Below are 20,713 nucleotides of genomic sequence, written 5' to 3' on the forward strand. Positions count from 1 at the left end.
GTCACAGGGTAGATAAGAACAGATTCCAGGCTTTGGCTCTTGGCTTTACCTCTACCTCATTTGAGCTCCAAGGCCATCTCAGCAGCTTGGTCAGAATTAGAAGGCCAGGCATGGTGCCTCTTTCTTCTAGTCCATCTGCATTCAGCAAGAGGTTGCTTCAGATGGGCTCCTAGAGAAGCCTCTCTCCTTGAGCTGTGGTAGAGATGGTGTTACTAATAGTTCTGTCCTTTGGTAATAGGTAAGACCCTAAGTGTCAAGGTGATGAGAGATCCCAGTGGGAAATCCAAAGGCTTTGGCTTTGTGAGTTACGAAAAACACGAGGATGCCAATAAGGTGAGAGTACCACGAGGGTCGGGAAAATTTTGTAGGAAGTGGCCCCAGAGTGTGGGCAGGGCCTTGATAATATGTAGAATGGAGCTGGAATTATCTGGTGTTCAGTAGTGATGCACAGTTACTGTACTCTGGAGTGGCCTTCTTAAGGGGTTTTACACCTTAACGTATCAGTTAACTGTTTTCGAAGCACTTGGCACATACCTGTCACCTTAGCTGTTCAGCCTTGTAGGTTGAAAATAGGACAGGTGTTTGTTCCCATTCATAGGTGAGGGAACTAAGGGCCAGAGAGTTGTTGATTTGATAACAGGACAACAGCTACTTGTGGGTGAAGCATTGTGTTAGGCCCTGGACATGTGTCACTTAATACCCACAAAAGAACCTGAGAAATCTAGTGACAGCCAGATGATCAAGCTAGGCTCATATCTGCTATGCGTGTATTTATACAACTGTACTATTTCTTTCCTGTATTATCTGGGCCAATAAGCCATCTAAATATTAACCCCATTTTACTGATGAGGAAGTTTGGATTTGCTTAGCTGACTTCAGAGATGGAGTGGAGTTAGTTTTTAGCCCTGTAGGGAAGTTTTCTTTCTCGGTATGTTTGGTGGGACTTACAAACCTCCAGAGCAAGGCCCCTGCCTCTGCATTTGTTTTAAACATGCATGTTTATTTCTTCTTTAGGCCGTGGAAGAGATGAATGGAAAAGAAATCAGTGGAAAAGTCATTTTTGTGGGCCGTGCACAGAAGAAAGTGGAACGGCAGGCTGAGTTAAAACGGAAATTTGAACAGCTAAAACAAGAGCGAATCAGTCGATACCAGGTGAGAGGTGGTCTTGCACAGCCTGCCAGCAGGGAATTTACTGTGTGTGTGGACAAGGCACCTAGATGTAGCAGGTCATTTAGGGACTTTGTTCCAGAAGCCTCAGTCTGTTGTAGTCATGTAGGTTCCCTTAGGAATGGGGGCAAGAAGAGCCCTGCTGGGTGAGTGGTCAGCCGGAGCAGCTATAAGGGTGGACGATAATGGCAGCCGACTGCGTTAATGCTCCTGTCATTGGAATCTTAGGGCAGTGGTTTCTCGACTTCGAGCCTGCATCAGAATCCCCTGCAGGGCTTATTAGAACATGGGTTGCGCCCTGGCCAGTTTGGCTGAGCGGTTAGAGCGTCGGCCTGCGGTCCAGAGAGACCTGGGTTCGGTTCCCCCTAAGGGCACGTGCCTCGGTTGCAGTTTGTCTCCGGCCCTGGTTGGTTGTGCGGGTGGCAGCCACTCGATGTGTCCCTTTCACATCGATGTTTCTCTCTCTCTTCCTTTCTCTCCCTCCCGTTCTATCTGAATAAAAAAATGGGAAAATGTCCCCAGGTGAGGATAAAAAAAAAACATGGGTTGCTGCCCTGGCCTGTGTGGCTCCGTTGGTCGAGTAGTTCCATGCACCCAGAGGTCTCTGGTTTCATCTCCAGGAGGCAGCTGATTGCTGTTTCTATCTCTCCCTCACTCTTCCCCTTCTCTAAAATCAATAACATACATATATATAATATATATATATATATATATATTTTTTTTATCCTCACCCAGGACATTTTTCCATTTTTTTGTTCAGATGGAGTGGGAGGGAGGGAGGGAGGGAGGGAGAGAGAGAGAGAGAGAGAGAAACATCAACATGAAAGGGACGCATCGAGTGGCTGCCACCCGCACGACCAACCAGGGCTGGGGACAAACTGCAACTGAGGTACGTGCCCTTAGCGGGAACCGAACCCGGGTCTCTCTAGACCACAGGCTGACGCTCTAACCACTGAGCAAAACTGGCCAGGGCATAAAATCAATAACATATTTTTTAAAAATAAAATAAAAGAGCAATTAACAGTGATCCTTCTACTGTAGGGGGTGAATCTCTACATTAAGAACTTGGATGACACCATTGATGATGAGAAGTTAAGGAAAGAGTTTTCTCCTTTCGGATCCATCACCAGTGCTAAGGTATTTTATACTGAGATTCTGGGATTGAAAGCAGAAGTTGTAATCTTTTAGCAGTTTATTGGCATTTGTTTCACTGACGGAATAGGATCTAAATTGTGTTCATTTCTGAGAATAGCTACCACATTAATCTGGCAAACTCCTTCTGGCATTCAATTAGCTGTTTGAGTGTATGCTCTGGAGAATGACAATTTATTAGGTTGTTACTGCGCTGTCTCCCAAGTCTTGGGATATGGAGATGAATCTGACTGAGTCCCTTACTGCCAACCCCCCAGAGCACCTGAATCTTTCCCATTCTCTGCTGCTTTGTGCTGGCGTGGGGACAGATGGTGCCACAGAAAGAGCAGAGGAAATCCAGACGGGTTTTCCATTTGTCTTGGGGCTTGTCTCTACAACTCTGCGACACTTTTTCCCTGAATGAAGATAATATTGTGAGGATTTGGGGGCTGGGATGGGAACTTCCATCTCAGGAAGCAGGAAGTTGATTTTTTCATGTTTTGCCATATGTGTCATTTGTGATTTTCTTTGATAATCAAATTAACTGAATTAGCAGGGTGAGTAATTATGAACCCCATTTTAAAGTCAAGGAACTTGAGTCCTTGAGCAAGAGAGTGCTGGTTACATGAAGATGGTATACTGTCTGTCCTTGGTACTTTGGGAGTGTGACAGGATCTGAAAGTTTTGGGTCATAGCCTATTGCAGACACTAGTCCACCTCAGCAGAAGTGCAGCAGGTGTCACAAAGTCCTCTCGGTGATGAGAAAGGATGCCAGCTGGGCCAGTAAAGACTCCAGGTGACCCTGCCCTGGCTCTTAGCTTCAGTTACTCACCACCTGGAGTGTCATCATCAGTTATAGCAGGGAGTTGACTAGAGGCCACCCTATGGAGTTTCTCCAGTTTCTCGCCCCTTCCCTCTCATCATCCCCTTGACTGGCCTCCATCAGTGCAGGGAATGCTAGTCTTATCAGAACAGTAGTCCATTTGGCATTTGCAAGAAGAGGGCAAAAGAACCACATCTTCGAGTTTCATAGGCACCATTTTCATGATGAAGGTGTCTTAATCTTACCTGTGGCCCACTTCATTGGTAGAGAGTTGTTGGGCTGATGCACATCTTTACTCCCATGTTCTCCCTTCAGGAGGCTCTCCGGGCAGTGAGCTAAGACAGAATGGTGCCAAGCACGCTCACATTGCCACAGTGCTTCTGAACATGTTGGCCAGGGAAAGTAATAAAGAATCTTTGTAGGTGAGGAAAAGATTGTCTATATGAACGACTAATGTTGAAAAAAGACTACCTGCACCAGTAGACGTGTGACTTTGTAGTTATTTGCCTCATGGACATTGAGGCTCAGAGAGGGCAAGTAAGGGTTCTGTTAATGTTGTACAGCTTAGAAATTGCAGAGCTGGGACCAGAATCCAACTGTCCCAGCTGGTCATTTTTCTGCTGTTACTTCCATTGAAGTAATGGTGGCAGTCATTGGTTTTAACTCCTTCCCACATGTAGTATTTCAGAACCATCCTAACTGTACTAAGAGCGTATTTTTTGTTCACCCAAGTCTTGGGCAGATGAACTCTATAATTAAATTGCTTGACACTACCGTCCAGATGTCTTGTGGGTACCCGGAGGTAGCTATGCTGCTAGGTATCAGGAAACATCTTTCAGTTCCTGGTTTAACCATTAGCCATATCATGGTGTTTAGGAACTTTAGAATATAACAAAGAAAGTGCCTAGGATCCTACCCTTAGAAGTTGTGATTCAGTTGGTCTGGGGTGCATCCTGGGACGGGGCAGAGCACCTCTCCTAGACATGATAACTCTCAGCAGAACCCAGGTTTTCTGGCTCTTAATAGCTGCTTGCACACAGAACGCCTTTTTCTTAAGCTGATCTCCTTTGGTAGGTAATGCTGGAGGATGGGAGAAGCAAAGGGTTTGGCTTTGTCTGCTTCTCATCTCCTGAAGAGGCAACCAAAGCAGTCACTGAAATGAATGGACGCATCGTGGGCTCCAAGCCACTGTATGTCGCCCTGGCCCAGAGGAAGGAAGAGCGAAAGGCTCACCTGACCAACCAGTATATGCAGCGGGTGGCCGGAATGAGAGCACTCCCTGCCAATGCCATCTTAAATCAGTTCCAACCTGCAGCTGGTGGCTACTTTGTGCCAGCAGTTCCACAGGTGGGTCTCTGCTCTATGTTCATGGCTTCCGAGCCTGCCTGACAGCGGCTCCTGCAGTGGTCAGGGACATCAGAGTTCTAGAACGTCAGCCTAAGGGTCCTTCAAATAAAATGAGGAAGGACTTATCCATGGTCATACATACACTGATCAGGGTAAAGTAAAAGAATCCCCGTTAACTGACCTTCCCTTCCCCCAAGCTTTTGAGTAGAGAGAGCCTCTACCTGAATTAGTCAAGGCCTGGTAGTGAGATGAGATAAGATACTTCTCTAGTGTGGACTGAGATCCTTAAAATAAAAGGGCTTGGGTGCTCTTTCTTCCAGGCTCAGGGAAGACCTCCATATTACACACCTAACCAGTTAGCACAGATGAGACCTAATCCACGCTGGCAGCAAGGTGGGAGACCTCAAGGTAGGTGGTGGGGAACAGGGATTTGATCATTCAGGATATACCTACCCTGGTGTCCCCTGCCTCTCCTCCTTGCCTCCCTTGAGGTGCAGCCTAGGTTCTGGTTCACATTGTTCATCGCTGATGTACAATTTTTGTCTTCTACCAGGCTTCCAAGGAATGCCAAGTGCTATACGCCAGTCTGGGCCTCGTCCAACTCTCCGCCATCTGGCGCCAACTGGTAATGCTCCGGCCTCTCGTGGCCTCCCTACTACTGCTCAGAGAGTCGGTGAGCAAACTGGCCTTGAGAAGTGTGGCCTGGGGAGGAGGGAGTCAAGATGACTAGGCTCTGCCCAGGGTCGGTCAGTGTGTTGGGCTCATCTTCGCATCCTGGTTCTGCAGTCTTAGCTGTGTGCGTAGGTAGGTACTAAAGGGCAGAGAAACAATTCGTTCTAGGAGTGTTGATTACTTTTAAGAGTCTTTGCTCATTGGTGACTCGTGAAAAAGGTTAGTTGTAGAAGTTTGTTATCTGGATGACTAGAGGCAACCCGTTCTCTCGGGTGGAGTTGGAAGAGATAAGGAATTTTTTTTTTTTTTACAGAGAATGTCCTGTATTCCTAGAGGTGGAAAGAGTTGTATATTATCTGTTGGCTGTTCCTTAATAGTAGCAGTAGAGACCCCATATGTGATGTGTTGTGTGAACATACTTTGGAATTTCTCCTTCCGTGGGGCGTGGCCAGTTGGACCTCTGCTGCCAACACTGATGTGCATTTGCTGGTCTGTTGTAGGGTCTGAGTGCCCGGACCGCTTGGCTATGGACTTTGGTGGGGCTGGTGCCGCCCAGCAAGGGCTGACTGACAGCTGCCAGTCTGGAGGTGGTATTGGATGCACACAGAATGGGGAAAGATGGGATTTGACGGGTCTTTGCCCAGACTGATGGGCTTTAATTTTACTTGTTCTTTTCCTAAGGTGTTCCCACAGCTGTGCAGAACTTAGCCCCTCGCGCTACTGTGGCTACTGCTGCTCCTCGGGCTGTTGCACCTTACAAGTACACCTCCAGTGTCCGTAGTCCCCACCCCGCCATACCGCCTCTGCAGGTGAGGTCCTGTCACAGCGCTAAAGGACTTCCCCCATTTCCTTGTGATTTAAAAGATGCCTTGCTTTGCTCTGGCCGGTTTGGCTCAGCGGTTGGAGCATCGGCCTGTGGACTAGAGTCCCAGCTTTGGTTCCCACTAGGGGCATGTACCCCCCCCCCAAAAAAAAAGATGCCTTGCTTTGATTCCCTAAACAGGTATTAAATGCCTGCTCTGTGTCAGGATGCTGTATCCTGTGTGGTGACACTGCCCTTGAGGGGCTCTCTAGTGGGCAGTAATGGGCTTAAAAGTGTTACTCCTGATAACAGTTCACTCAGAAATGCCCCAGAGGAGACAGCTGGTGCTTCCCACTCTCCTTTTTACAACATCTTATGTTCTCATTCAACTCTTTGAGCAATTTCATTTCTCTTTCACCTCCACTGGCCTAGTCACCTTTCACTGCTCTGTAAGATGATTAGTACGTTGAGGCAGGAAAGGACTTCATGTCACAGAGAAGTTCAGCTTCAGAGGTGTTGAACTTCTGAAGTTCTGAAGAGCTGGGTTAATTGGACCCAGATCTCAGGTTTTTAAGCTGATACTTGCTGTCTCAAGCTGTGCCACCCAGGCAAGCCACGGTGCACCTTGTTTGTTGAAAAGTTCAGTAGCGCTTTGCTTGGAGGAGCCATACTCAGCCTTGTGATCCATGAGCTGTTTCCTCCTGATCCGTGCTCTCTGACTTGAATATTCCCTGGAACTTGATGCTGTACGAAGTATTTTTTGCCTACAAGGCCCTACTTTTAGGGCTGTACCTGGCATTGAACCTTGCATGTTAATAGTCCTCAAGTGTTAGATACAATGAAAACATTTGATACAGTGATGTGGGATTTAATTATAAATTATTTGCTGTTCAGACTCTGACCAGCTCCCTACTAGGAATTCACTCAAAAGGGAAAAAACTAATTTTCAGGCAAAAGCTATATATACACGTTCACTGTATTTTATTTATTAACAAGGTTTCAAACTCTTGGGCAACCTTGGGTAAATAGCCTTGACTAAATCAAAATCATTTGATAGATGTTTGCCAAGCATTGTAGGTTATTTTCTTATTTCACTTCTAATAGCGTGCTGTTCTCATTGTAGTTGGCTGTGTGTCTATGCCCACACCATGGTTCCTCGCCTCACACTTGCCACCCCTCAAGACCGCAGTTAGTTTTTTGATAGTAAGGGCAACTACCTCCACCTCCTCTTTCACATAGATGTTGAAGGGTCAGGTTCTTGATCACCATCAAGTGTCCTTTCCTTGATGCTAACCTGCTGCCTTTCCTGGTTCCCAGGCACCCCAGCCTGCGGTCCATGTGCAGGGGCAGGAGCCCCTGACTGCCTCCATGCTGGCTGCAGCACCCCCCCAGGAACAGAAACAGATGCTGGGTACGTGTTTGCAGAGGAGTGGGCCAAAGCCTGGTACTGGACAACAGTGTCCATTCTTTTCCGGGATTTAACAGAGTTTTTACTTGAGTATCTCCCCACAGGAGAACGTTTGTTCCCACTCATCCAAACAATGCATTCAAACCTGGCTGGAAAGATTACGGGAATGCTCCTAGAGATCGACAACTCCGAGCTGCTGCACATGCTGGAGTCCCCCGAGTCTCTCCGCTCCAAGGTGAACAGGGTGGTCTCAGCCACGGAGGCTGACGGGTAGCCCTGGACCCCCAGGTGTGGCAGAGAGAAAGGGCTGCTGTGGTGCGCATATTTGAGAAAGCAGTTAGTGCCAGAAGCCACCATTGGGCCTTAGAGAGGAGTGGAGGGGCTCTCCTTAGATGTCACTGACCACCAGGAGGTTTCTCATAGGTGGATGAAGCTGTGGCGGTTCTACAGGCTCATCATGCCAAGAAAGAAGCTGCCCAGAAGGTGGGCGCTGTTGCTGCTGCTACCTCTTAGACATGGAAAAAAACGTATGTTTGGCTATTTTTTTCTATAATGGTTTTGGCTGGTGAATATCTTACTAAAATATAAGGGACAATATGTAGAGCCATGTTTCTGCCATTTAACCTAGTAGCTTGGGTATGCTGTCATCTGTGTTTTTGTTTTTTCTTTTTCTGGCATCTGGATGAGTTAACATGGAGAAAAGAGTACAGGTGGTAAATTATAAGGAGCAAAACAACGGTTTTTCTCAATAAAGAACACCTGGTTAGTTTATTCTCCTTTTCTGATGTTATAAGCAGACTTTCTCAAGAATCCCATTTTTGTTTTGGAATAATGATGAATATACAGGTGTTGTCATGCACATTGAAACTATGTGCATCTCCCTGGTTTGGTTTGAGATTAGTGAGGTCAGTTGTGTGTATAGCCACTGCTTAGCCCTGGGAACACAGTAGACACAGGCCTTGGTGTCAAAGTGGGAGAGACAGGTACACACCTAACGACAGTTACAGTATGTGTTCCAGTCAACTTTTGGACTTGGGAGCCATGGCCCCTTGGCTTGTCATTTGGAATTTAAGCAAGAGAACCATAAAATTGTATAAACTTTTAGTATAAGATGGCTTGGAAAAGTGGGTGTCTCTATGGACTGTAGTTATAGCAGTGCTCAATTAGGTGTGCCCCTTTAGAGGACATTTGCTAATGTCAGGAGACATTTTTGGTTTTCATAACACAACTAGGACTATGTCACTGTCATCTAGTGGGTGGAGGCCAGGGATGCTGCTAAACACCCTGCACTGCACAGGACAGTCCCAGCAAAATTGTATCCAGGCCAGAATGTCAGCACTGAGGTTGAGAAGCCCTACTCTGTAATACCTTCTTTTATCGCCAGAGATTTCAGTGAATCTCGGGGGTTCTTTTTATTATTTATGTTGGTGCTTTTCTTTTCAGGATTCAAAAGCCAAATAACCCCTCATGGAATTCAGCTCAAGGTTTGAAGACTCCCTAGCTTGTCCTATGGACCTCAACACCAAGAACTACAAATTGCAAATTTAATAGGTCATTTTGTATCAAAAGGTCAATTATGAAGCACCTAGAATTTTTCAATTAAAAGAATATATTATCTGGGTTCTGCTGTGGCCCCAGATAGTGTTTAACTTTGTTTTGTTTTGTTTTTTTCTATTGTGGGTTTTGATTCTACCCCCGCCTTCCCCCAGAAATTGGTTTTATTTGATGTACCCAAGTCTTAAGTTTCTCAATAAAGAAAAAAAAATCTCCATAAAACTGCCTCTGTTTTATGTTTTACTCTGACCACACAGTTTTCTTTTATAAATCTCATTTCACTGGAAGTAATTTTAGGATGCAGATAGGGTCAAAGTTCTGTATAGCTTATCCTTTCCTGGCCTTATAAGCAGGCTATTGTGGGTTAGCTAGGTGTGCAGAACTGTCCCATTGCATTCTGTTATTGGAGGACTTTGTATTGGCTCCTTTTAAGTTGAGGGAACAAGTGATCAGAGCAGGCCTTGGATCTGATACAGGGATGGCACATTTCTGAAGGACACAGGATGAGATACGCAGAACCTGGCCCCTCCCTCCATGATGTGCTGCTGGTGGCTTGTCTCCTACAGGTTTGCCCTGCATGCAGGTCAGCAGGTACAGTTGCCCAGATGTTGCAACTGGGGCTTCCCCTGGCTGTGGGAAAAGGTTTGGGAGATGGGTCTGGTGACAACAGCAAACAACTGCTTGAGTCCGAGGTGTTTTGTGGTTCCTTTAGTCGTGGAAACTACCAGAGCCTGGCAAGGTCAACCAGTCTACTTCCCCTCCCCGTCCTCCAGGAACCCTTCCTTTTTCCCTTCCTTGAGCCGGCAGGCTGTCCTTCCTCAGGGCCCTACCCACGTGATCCCTTTCCATGGAATGTTCTTTCCTTTTGGCCAGCTCCCCTTTTTCCTTAAAGTCTGGCCCAGTCTACAGTAGATTCTCCCATTTTCTGACGACCGAGGTTACTGCGGCTACGCATTTGTGTTTTCTGTTGTCTGGCTGCCCCTCCACACCTAGCAGCTGGCGGACCTGGTTGGTGCAGCAGCATCGGCGCCAGCTGGCGGGGGGAGGCGGGGCTCGGGCACTGGCTTCCGGCGGAAGAGCTGGGATACAAGATGGCTGCCACCAAGAGGGTTCTCTACGTGGGTGGGTGAGGCGGCGTGGGGCAACGCGGTCTTCACTGGCAAGGACTTGATTGAATGGAGGTCGGGGTTGGCCCCGGGTGGCACGAGGCGGACAGGACTGGGTATCTTATGGGGCTTCACCCCGCAGTCTGAATGGTGCTCGCGACATAATGGCTCCGCTGGTCCTAGCGCTGCCCAGAGCCCTTTTCCCTCTGACCCTGGACCTAGAGAGCTGGTGAGAAGATCTGTTACTGGGATCTCCGACCGCATCCTAAACTCTGGGCCCTGGGTCCTTGGGTGAAGGCATTCCCAGAATAGCTGGGGGGTTATGGAAACAGCCTCACTGCGGTTGGTGAGCACTATGATGCAATCGTGTGACTGTCGGAGAGGGTTGGCCTGGGAGTTCGAAAGATGAGGGCAAACATCCTGGAGGCGCAGAGGCCAGAGATAGGTTTGAAAGGTCAGGAGTTAGGCCTGCCGGCGTGGCCCAGTGGTTGAGCATGACCCATGTACAATGAGGTCACCAGTTTGATTCCTGGTGGGGGCATATGTCCAAATTGTGGGTCTGGTTCCTGGTGGTGAGCATGCAGGAGGCGTCCAGTCGTTCTCTCTCATCAGTGTTTTTCTCTCAGATCAGTAAAGAGATATTTAAAATATATATATATGTATGTATATATGTCAGGAGTTAGGCATCCAAAGTGGGAGCACACTGCTGGCCTGAATGGAAAACACGAGCAAAAGCGCAGAATAGTGAAGTAGTCTAGTACCAAGCGGAGGGGAGAAGAGGCTACAGAGGTGAGCAGGGCTCAGGTTATGAAGGTCTTACATGCCATACTAAGGAATTTAGACCCATCTTGTGGGCATTGGTGAGCATGGGGCCATATTAAGCAGGGCAGTGCTGTAGTCAGGTTTGCTCTTAGAATCATTCTAGTGGCTGTGTGGAGGAAAGAGAAACTGGAGGTGGTGAGCTCATTTAGGAATCTCAGAGGGGCTAGATGGAGGCCTGAAGAGGGATGGGGAGAAGTCATTTTGTGTACCCAAAAGACTAGGGACGCCTCGTTTTCCTCCCTGTGGATATCTTGCTAACACATTGTTGCAGCAACTGTACCAAGAGCATGGAGGACGTTAGTTCAGAAGGAGCTTGTGCCTTTGCAGGTGGGCTGACAGAGGAAGTGGATGGCAAAGTTCTTCATGCTGCTTTTGTTCTTTTTGGAGACATCACAGATACTCAGATTCCACTGGATAATGCAACAGATGAGTCTTTTCAGTGTGTCTCATGTTTAGATTCCTAATGCCAGAGAAAGAACTTGAGAAAAAAACATCATGTGCCTCCTGTGTATGTTTGATATGTAATGAAGTTCAGGAGGGTGTCTCTGTAGGTCAAAATCACTGATTTTGGTGACGGAAAAAGAATGTGACAATGAGGCCACGATGGTGGTATGGCTATGAGCTGAAATTTACAGAGATTGACATTTTGTTGGATTTGAATAAAGGCTTTTTCCACATTGGAACCATTTAGGGCCTTTGATTTCTGATCATTTAATACATAAACTGTATAGTAAGAATCAGTAAGAAGATAGTCTGAAGAATCTTGAAAGGACTGGTGTTTCATACCCCTTGCTGGGTAGCTGAAACCCCACCACATCTTATGACTAGACCTCCCTTCTTGGCAGCTGTGCTTTTTAAAAAAGTAGAGAGCATCAGGGAAGCTCAGCCTCGACAATGGAGCCTTGGTCTCTGCTCACCTGGGTGAGTTTTCCTTCAGTCGGTATCACAGTTACAGTGCATGGTTATATTTGATCCTTGGTTGTTACTTTTTAAGATAGTTTTAGACCCAGCTCTGCCACTAACTTTGTGTGTGACACTTAAACTCTCTGAGCCTTAAATTATTCAATTCTTTTTTTTTTGGCATGTTTTTTATTTATTTAATTTTATTTTATTTTTAAATCCTCACCCTAGAACATTTTTTCCATTTATGTTCAGATAGAGTGAGAGGGAGAGAGTGAGAGAGAAACATCAATGTGAGAGACACATATTGACTGGTTACCTCCCACACGATCCCAACCAGGACCAGGGATCAAACTGCAACCGAGGTACATGCCCTTGACCAGAATCAAACCTGTGACTCTTTGGTCTGCGGACTGACGCTCTTAACTACTGAGCCAAACTGGCCAGGGCAAGTTCTTCACTTCTTAAATAAAATGGTAAGACTGGCTTTTGGGGACCCTTCTCCCCCTGCATTCTATAAACTAGTAACTCCTGTTGCTTTTCTTCTCCGTCAGCTAAAACAGTCGTCACCTAACTCAGAAGTGAGGTCAGCACTCTGTATGTAGTTAATGCTCAATTGGAATGAATAACTGATAGATAGCATTTTTCCCTACAGTCTATAAGTCTTGTAAACAGATGTTATCAAAATGCTTAGAAAAAGCCCTGGCCGGTTTGGCTCAGCGGTTGGAGCGTTGGCCTGCGGTCCAGAGAGACCCGGGTTCGGTTCCCGCTAGGGGCATGTGCCTTGGCTGCAGTTTGTCTCCGGCCCTGGTTGGTTCGTGTGGGTGGCGGCCACTCGATGTGTCCCTTTCACATCGATGTTTCTCTCTCTTCCTCTCTCTCCTTCCCACTCTATCTGAGTAAAAAATGGAAAAATGTCCTCGGGTGAGGATAAAAAAAAAAAATGCTTAGAAAAATAACTGAAGACTTGTATTGTGCAGCGGTAGACCTTGATAGTACAAAATTTAAAATTTTGTCACTGTTTAGCTATATTGATGTAAACAAAATGACTAATATTTCTGGAAGCATTGTTAACTATGTCAATCCTCACTGGAGGATAGTTTTCCATTGATATTTAGATAGAGTGAAAGGGAGGGAGGGAGAGAGAGAAACATCAGTGTGCGAGAGACATATCGATTGGTGGCCTCCCTTATGACCCCGACGAGGGCCAGGGATCGAACCTGTAACCCAGATATGTGCCCTTGAGTGGGAATCGAACCCGAGGCCCTTTTAGTCTGCAGGCTGACGCTTCAGCTGCTGAGCCAAACCGGTCACGGCCAGGTTTTTACTTTTTCAATGGCATTTAGATATGCCCTGCCTCCTCCTATTGCCCACATAATTAACTACCTATTTCTGCTATTGTAGAAAAGCACCGAGGATTTGCTTTTGTTGAATTTGAGTTGGAAGAGGTGAGTTTCACTGTTCACTACTTGACTAGTGTTACTGTTGTCATTTGTTACAAAAGGTGCCACTCTCCATTTGGGTGGGTATAATAGATTCCCGGGGCTCCCATAACAGATTACCACAAACTTGGTGACTTAAAACAATAGAAGTTTATTCTCATAGCTCTGGAGGCTAGAAATCTGAAATCAGGGTATTGGCAGGGCCATGCTCCCTCAGAATATTCTAGGAAGACTTCCTGGCTCCTGGTGGCTTCAGGCAATCGTTGGCATTCCTTGGCTTGTAACTGCATCACTCCAATCTCTGCCGCATCCTCACATGGCCTTCCCTGTACGTGTCTGTCTGTGTCTTCTCTTCTTAGAAGGACACTGCTCATTGGCTTCAGGGCCCACCCTAATCCAGTGTGGCATCTTAACTAATTACATCTGCAAAGACCCTGCTTCTAAACAGGCTCATTCTGAGGTTTGGGTAGATGTGAAATTTGAGGGGTACTCTTCAACCTCTACAGTGGCTTGATGGTGACAGTTGCCAAGAGATAGGAAATTCATTTAAGTGCTAACTACAAGAAGAGTTGAACAGCAGACATGAACTTTTTTTTTGGCAGGATATTGCAACAGCTACTGATGACATGGTATGGCTGAGAATCCTTGCTTTTTTATTCCTCACCTGAGGATATTTTTCTACTCATTATCAGATAGAGTGGGAGGGAGGGAGATAAAGAACCAGAGAGAAACATGGATGTGATAGAGCCACACTGACTGGTTGCCTCCCGCACGACCCCACCAGGGCCGGGGACAAATTGCAACCAAGATACATGCCCTTAACTGGAATTGAACCCGCGACTCATTGGTCCGCAGGCCGACACTCTAACCACTGAGCCAAATCAGCCAGGGTGAGAATCTTTGCTTTTTACTGAAGCTGTTATTTGGTGCTTATTTACAGTACACAGGACCCTCGTGCACATACTGTGTTTCCAGTTTCCATAGTCAAAGTTGTATAGGAAGCAAAAGCTGTCATTGTTTGAAAGTGTTCACTAAGAACTATTTATAAAATTAAGTCTTGTTTAGATATTCTCCCCATTTAACATGTGAATAAATACCAACCATCTTTGTTGGCCAGTCTTTCTCTGACTGCCCTGTATCTACGTCGGAGATCAGGAAACTACAGTTCATGGGCCAGAGCCATCATCCTGCAGCCTGTTTTGTATGGCCTATGAGCTAAATGGTTTTTATATTTTTAAAAGGTTGTGGAGAAAAAAACAAATACGCAGCAGAGACTGTATGACTGTATGTGGTCTGCAAAGCTTAAAATACTCTCCAATCCTTTCAGAAAGTGTGTTGACCTTTAAAAAGTCTAGGGCATCGATTTTTAATCAGTGTGCTGGGGCACACTGGTGTGCCGCAAGAACTTTTAAAACATATTATCCATGACTAGTCAGGGGCACTGATCTCTTTTGCCTTGGATTGTCAAATAAAAAAACGACACCAGCCAAACACAATAGCTGTCCAGTGTGAATGAATCAAAATTATACCTATTTTGTCAGATCAGCAGAAATACATTTTTTGGTGTGCCGCAGAATTTTAGTAATTAGTTTGTGTGTGCCATGAGATGAAAAGGTTTGAAAATTACTGCTCTAGGGCAATACACCGCAAATAGAGTGTAAATTGATTGCAAGGTAAAATCGTGAATCTTGCATAAGAGGCAGGATTTCATGAAGTATCCAGAAGAGATTATGGAAGCTGCTGTTTCTGTCTCTAGTTTAAAAAGTGAGGCTCTTCTGAGCCATTGAGAAATGAGGCTGTGAAGTTAAACCAGTTCACATCCGAGGAAGAGAAAACCTACAGGATCGCGACAGGTTGGATGCTTCAGAAGAAATGAACTCCTATTGCTGCTGTAACAAGTCACCACAAATTCGGTGATTTACACAACACAAGTGTGCTGTCTTGCAGTTCTTGACATCAGAAGTCCAAAATGGGTCTCACCAAGTTCAAGTCAAGGTGTCGACAGGCTGTGTTCCTTCTGGAGGCTCAAGGGGAGAATGTGTTTCTTTGCCTTTTCCACCTTCCAGAGATTGACCACGTTCCTTGGCTCTTGGCCCCTTCCATCTTCAAGCCAGCAATGACCAGGCGAGTCTTTCTTACACTGTGGCTCTCAGACTAACTCTTCTGCCTCCCTTTTCACATTAGAAGATCCGTGTGATTATATGGGCCCATCCAGATAATGTCCTTATTTTTAGGATCCGCTGACAACCTTAATTCCATCTGTAACCTTAACTCCTTTGTGCCATGTAATGTCATATTCACAGGTTCCAAGGAGTAGAATGTGGACACCTTAGCAGGGGGTGAGTGTGGGGGGCATTATTTTGCCTACACAAAACCCTTAAGTGTTTGGCCATTTAAAAAATAATCTTTGGCCCTGGCCGGTTTGGCTCAGCGGTTAGAGCGTCGGCCTGCGGTCCTGAGAGACCCGGGTTCGGTTCCCGCTAAGGGCACGTACCTCGGTTGCAGTTTGTCCCCGGCCCTGGTTGGTTGTGCGGGTGGCAGCCACTCGATGTGTCCCTTTCACATCGATGTTTCTCTCTCTCTCTCTGTTCCTCTCTCTCCCTCCCACTCTACCTGAACAAAAAATGGAAAAATGTCCTCGGGTGAGGATAAAAAATAATCTTTGTGATCAATCTTCATGACTATGCATGAAATAAGGATGCCATTTCATGCTGTCTTTTTTTTTATTAATTGCTGGAAATAAAAATAGTACCTTATTCAGCTTTGTTTCTAAGAAAATGAGCAACATAAATCTTATTTAAGAATCTTATTTCATGTTTTTTGATTTTTATGGAAAGGTCTAAAACAAGCCCTTAAAAAGAAAAATCTACTTTTCCTAGTATCATTTTTTTTTTTCTGCATAGGCTCACGTAATAGAAGGGACTTTGTTGTTGTTGTTAATTAATCCTCACTGGAGGATATTTTCCCACTGATTTTTAGATACAGTGGAAGGGAAGGAGGGAGGGAGGGGGGGAGAGAGAGAGAGAGAGAGAGAGAGAGAGAGAGAGAGAGAGACATCTATGTGAGAGACACATTGATTGGTTGCCTCCTGCACGACCCCGACTGGGGCGGGAATGGAACCTGCAACCCAGGTACGTGCCCTTGATCAGGAATTGAACCTGTGACCCTTCGGTCTGCAGGCTAACACTTCAACTGCTGAGCCAAACCAGCTGGGGCACTTTTATTTTTCAAGGAGAATTCATGCAACCTTTGATTATACAGAGCTATTTCTCAGTATTCTTTACACTTAAGAAATTGAAATACAACATGACAAAGATAATACCAAGACAGAAATCGCTGGTTCTTCATCTAGGCGACAAATACTCACTTAATTGCTTGACACTTCACTGGATCAAATGTCTTTGCTTTTGTGGTACAGAGCTGAGGGGGAGACTGCACAGCTTTCCTTCTTGGGGAAGGTGTGTGCCCCGTAGTCCCATCTTGTTGTGGGAAGACTAACCCATGTTCTGTCCATTGTCACAGCCCCTGGGACGGGTGTCCCAGTCATCCCACTGCCAGCGCGGGGGGGGGGGGGGGTGTGTTTGCTCGTCTTCCTGTTCTTCCTGTCACCGACTGCTCTTGAACCTAATGATGTCTTTGCTAGTCCTTGATCTGGTGAAGCACCTGACTTCATGCTGAGCATACCAATCATTCCCAGTCACCGACGCCAGCCTTGGATAGCCTGCTCCAAATACTGGGCTCGGGGCGCGTGCCGAGAGAGAAGGAGGGGTTCCCTGCAGACTTGGCCTGATGAGATGAGCGAGAAGTTGATGCCTCTTCTGAAGAGTCTCTCAGGATCGTTATTTCCTGCTCAGTGCTCAGTCTCTTCTAAGCTCATGCCGGTCTACCTTCGGAGGTGGAGGAGGTAATCCTCAGGAGCACATTTATCATCAGCTTCCCCACTTCCCATGGCAGGTTTCAGTGCGACAGCCCACGCTCGTCTCCTCCTTTGCTTGTATCTCTGTTTCAGCCTGTCTGTGATGCCATAGCAACAAGACTAGGATGGGCCGTGGAGGAACTAGCAGTGTTATTTTCAGCCGAGTTGTTCTTGGTTTTGGGCAACTCAAACTCTGCCACATGATAGTGTTGGCACCGAGTTAAGTAGTTTAAAAAGTGTTCTCCAGCCTACTGCAAGGGATGTAGGCGCTCGCTTGTTTCATGGCGAGGCCTCCTTGAAATGCTGGCTCCGTCAGGCACTTCAGGTCGGTGGAAGCAGTCTCTTCCAGATCTTCACTTTGGCTGAACAAGTTGAGCTGTGAGAACATTTTGGCAGCCTTCTTAAGGAGGTGTAGTCCTTTCAACACCTCTTGGATTACCCCGGAACTGCTGGGTTTGGCCGCTGCTTCCACTTCTCCCAGAAACCGCGCTGATATCCAACAGCGGGGGAGCCCCGGTAGCGGTGATGTCTGCTCGGCTGCCGCTGTCTTGGGGGAGGGCCCTATGACCACCTATTCTTGAACAGTGAATAGTCCATGCTTCATTCCATGTTCTCTCTTACTCTCTAATGAAACGTGTCTCCCAACATTCAGCGATCCCATTTTTCTCCAGTTACAGAGCTGAACTTGACTTTTAAGGTGGACTCAGTACTTGGTAACTGCATTCACCCTTATAATTTCAGATCCAAAGACCATGCCAGCATAGACCGTCCTGTCGGGAGGAAGGAAGTGTATGGGGCTCAGGGACTTTTTATGGTTAGCTTTGTGCTTAGCTTGCTGTTGGGGGAGGGAGGTGCGGGCTCCCAGCTGAGAATTAATTGTAAGTCTCAGACTTCTTAGAAGTAAATGACAGGCTTTTGGGTGTTCTTTTAACCTAACAAGGTTTAAGCAGCTGAGTATATGACAGTTTTTTTTTTTTTTTAATGTTTATATTGATTTTTTAGAGAGAAAGGAAGGGAAAAGAAAGAGAAACATCAATATGAGAAAGATATATCTGTTGGCTGCCTCCAGCACACCTCCCACTGGGGATCGAGCCTGCAACCCGGGCATGTGCCCTGACGGGGAATCAAACTGGGGCCTCTCAGTCCAAGGGGCAAGGCTCAATCCACTGTGCCACACCGGCCAAGCCAGTCTTTTTTTTTTTTTTATCCTCACTGGAGGACTTTTTTTCCATTCTTTATTCAGACAGAGCAGGAGGGAGAGGGGCGGGGGTAGAGAGAGAGAGAAACATCGACGTGAAAGGTACACATCAAGTGGCTGCCAAGTGCACGACCAACCAGAACCAGGGCCGGGGACAAACTGCAACCAAGGTACGTGCCCTTAGCGGAAACCGAAGCCGGGCCTCTCTGGACCGCAGATCGGCGCTCTAACCGCTGAGCCAAACCTGCCAGGGCCAAGCCAGTCTTTTCAGACTAAATCTGAACTCTTTGGGAGGACAGTTCAATTTGACCAAACCAATGATGGGGGGTTAAGGAAGGCTCTTCCAGACCAGGCCAGTGGGGCCAACCACGGATTCCCCATCATATCCTCCACTTTGGCCTCTTGCCTTTTTATCCCTGCCTCACTTCCTGCTATGCTGGTAGTGTGTACACGAAGAGAGTAGTTCATAGTGGAGGGAGAATGTAGCACCTCCAGGGAAATAAAGAGTTTGAGGTTCTCAGCAAAGTTAGAGGCATTGTCCCTGTGAAAGTCTTGGTTTTGGACATAGACATAGACCGTGCCCTTCCTGCCTTGACAAAGGGTGGGACTTCCCTTTGCTCAGCTTAGTCTCTCTTACTGTCATTCATTCACCTCTCCTAAGACCTGGACTTGAAGGCTTGACATTTCCCGGTGACAACTTTTTTTGCCTGGGTACAAGTTACACACATACATGAGGTGTCCTCTTGGAGAGCAAAGTGGCAAAGAACTGGGCACAGCTAATTAGCAGCGGGCTGATCCTGTTAACTTTGCTGTCTTCCACATGGTCACCAAACCCCTCACCATTTATTCCCGATGCATTGCCATAGCCTGCTACTTTCATCTTCATGTCTTCCTGAGGCTCTCCGCCCGTGTTCCTGCCGCACTTTCCTGGCTTAGCCTCTCTCCTCTCTCCTGTGAAAGTGATGGCAGCTTCCCGACTGGTCTCCAGGCCTGTGTCTCGTCCTGAGCACCGAGGGGAGCTTCCTGAAGAGCAGATCTGATGATGCCGCTCTTGAGCATTCCAGGATCTCTCATCTGGGGTTGAGTCGGGGCTCCATCACAGCGTAGAAGGGCTCCCATGTTCCGACCCTGCTCATTTCTCCACATTGTATCCCTATTTTTTTTTTTGGTATGTGCCCCTAGTGGGAACTGAACCCGGGACTCTCTGGTCTACAGGCCGACGCTCCAACCGCTGAGCCAAACCAGCCAGGGCTGTATCCCCATTTTTATTCTAGGAAACAAGATTTGTAGTTACCTATAAATCTCCATGTTTTTGCATAAGCAGTTCCTTTGCCTAAAATGCCCTTTCCAACCTATTTGGCTAACTCCTACTCACCTTTCACCGCTGAGCTTGGCTGCTACTTCTCCAGGAAACTTGCTGAGTTAGAAGGTGTCCTTCCTGGGTTCCCATGGCCTCTGGGCTTCCGTGGAGCCCTCTGTCCAAGCACTGACTGCATTGTTTTGTCATGACTTATCCAGCAGTGTCTGACTGTTGCTTGCTCAATGCCAGACACTGTTCTAAGTGCCTCACAAATATTTAATCCTATTGACAGTCCTTTTCAATAAGTACTATTATTATCCCCAGTTCTAGGTGACAGACTGGGCACAGTGAGGTCAAATAACGTGTTGAACGTGACACAGCCTGCCAGTGGGGAGCTGAGGTTTGAAGCAAGGCTGTGCGCCTGTCACCGTGTGGCCATCCCCCTCCCCACATAGCCAGTTCTTCAGGGCAGGAGCCACGTCTTCCGTGACAGCCCCAGTGCTTGGCCTGGCAGTTCAGTACCTGTCTGTTGACCTGTCCACATTCCGAGGAGGTCAGAGACAATAGAGTTTTCTCTGTCAAGCAAATGGAGGGTTTGTAGTGAACGTTTTATTTATCTAGTCAGCCTTGTCCGCTTGGAGCTTAAAGCAAGCTCCAACCTCCTGACTTCTGAGCACTTAGGCCCAAGAAAGACGGCTGACTGCCCGCCTTGGTTCCAGTGCAGCCAACCTGTGACTACGCAGGGTTAGGCGGAGAGGGAGGGGGTCAGGTCCGTTTAACCGGAGTGAGGTGGGGGGGCTTGCGCTGGGGTTTGCAGGTGCTGAGAGTTGTGTTGGGCCAGAACAGTGTTACCCTGTGACTGCAGGGAGGACGAGTGTGATGAGATGCCGTACCTGCGGGTGGGGCTCGAGTTACATGGTGCTGTGGTCTCCCGGCACTGATGTCCAGCTGGGTGCTATGGCCGTGGCCTCTGCCTTCTGCAGCCCCATCAGGGCCACGGCCTCCCCTGTCGGCACCTCGCTCCAGCCGGCTCCCCGCGGTTGGGTTCTGGGCGTGTATTCAGGAGAAGACTCGCTGTCCTACTCGGGGAGTCAGGAGTTCTCTCTAACCTAGCGATTTCTTCTG

At 47.2% G+C, this 20,713-nt stretch overlaps 1 protein-coding gene, 1 non-coding gene and 1 pseudogene across 6 annotated transcripts in view; 2 read left to right on the forward strand and 1 right to left on the reverse strand.

Moving 5' to 3' along the window:
- The window catches only part of PABPC4 (poly(A) binding protein cytoplasmic 4), a 31,574-nt gene that overhangs the window by 7,027 nt on the left and 3,834 nt on the right, over positions 1-20,713 (forward strand). The window contains exons 5-17 of one of the 5 annotated variants that reach the window (XM_036256289.1): positions 239-333; positions 1,015-1,152; positions 2,209-2,304; positions 4,196-4,468; positions 4,789-4,876; positions 5,022-5,141; positions 5,641-5,727; positions 5,822-5,949; positions 7,260-7,353; positions 7,455-7,585; positions 7,774-7,842; positions 11,172-11,275; positions 20,147-20,156. In XM_036256289.1, coding sequence (XP_036112182.1) covers positions 239-333; positions 1,015-1,152; positions 2,209-2,304; positions 4,196-4,468; positions 4,789-4,876; positions 5,022-5,141; positions 5,641-5,727; positions 5,822-5,949; positions 7,260-7,353; positions 7,455-7,585; positions 7,774-7,842; positions 11,172-11,275; positions 20,147-20,156 — 1,433 coding nt within the window. Of the gene's footprint in view, positions 1-238; positions 334-1,014; positions 1,153-2,208; positions 2,305-4,195; positions 4,469-4,788; positions 4,877-5,021; positions 5,142-5,640; positions 5,728-5,821; positions 5,950-7,259; positions 7,354-7,454; positions 7,586-7,773; positions 7,878-8,793; positions 9,130-11,171; positions 11,276-20,146; positions 20,157-20,713 lie in introns of those variants that run through there. The other 4 variants (XM_036256285.1, XM_036256286.1, XM_036256287.1 and 1 more) reach the window with 4 other exon arrangements.
- LOC118627416 lies at positions 2,578-2,709 on the forward strand. Its single transcript, XR_004959161.1, has one exon. It is a non-coding gene; the product is annotated as a small nucleolar RNA SNORA55 (small nucleolar RNA).
- LOC118626143 lies at positions 16,669-19,174 on the reverse strand (annotated as a pseudogene).

The sequence above is a fragment of the Molossus molossus genome, unplaced genomic scaffold (genome assembly GCF_014108415.1).
Source record: "Molossus molossus isolate mMolMol1 unplaced genomic scaffold, mMolMol1.p scaffold_m16_p_12, whole genome shotgun sequence".
Lineage (NCBI taxonomy): Eukaryota > Metazoa > Chordata > Mammalia > Chiroptera > Molossidae > Molossus > Molossus molossus.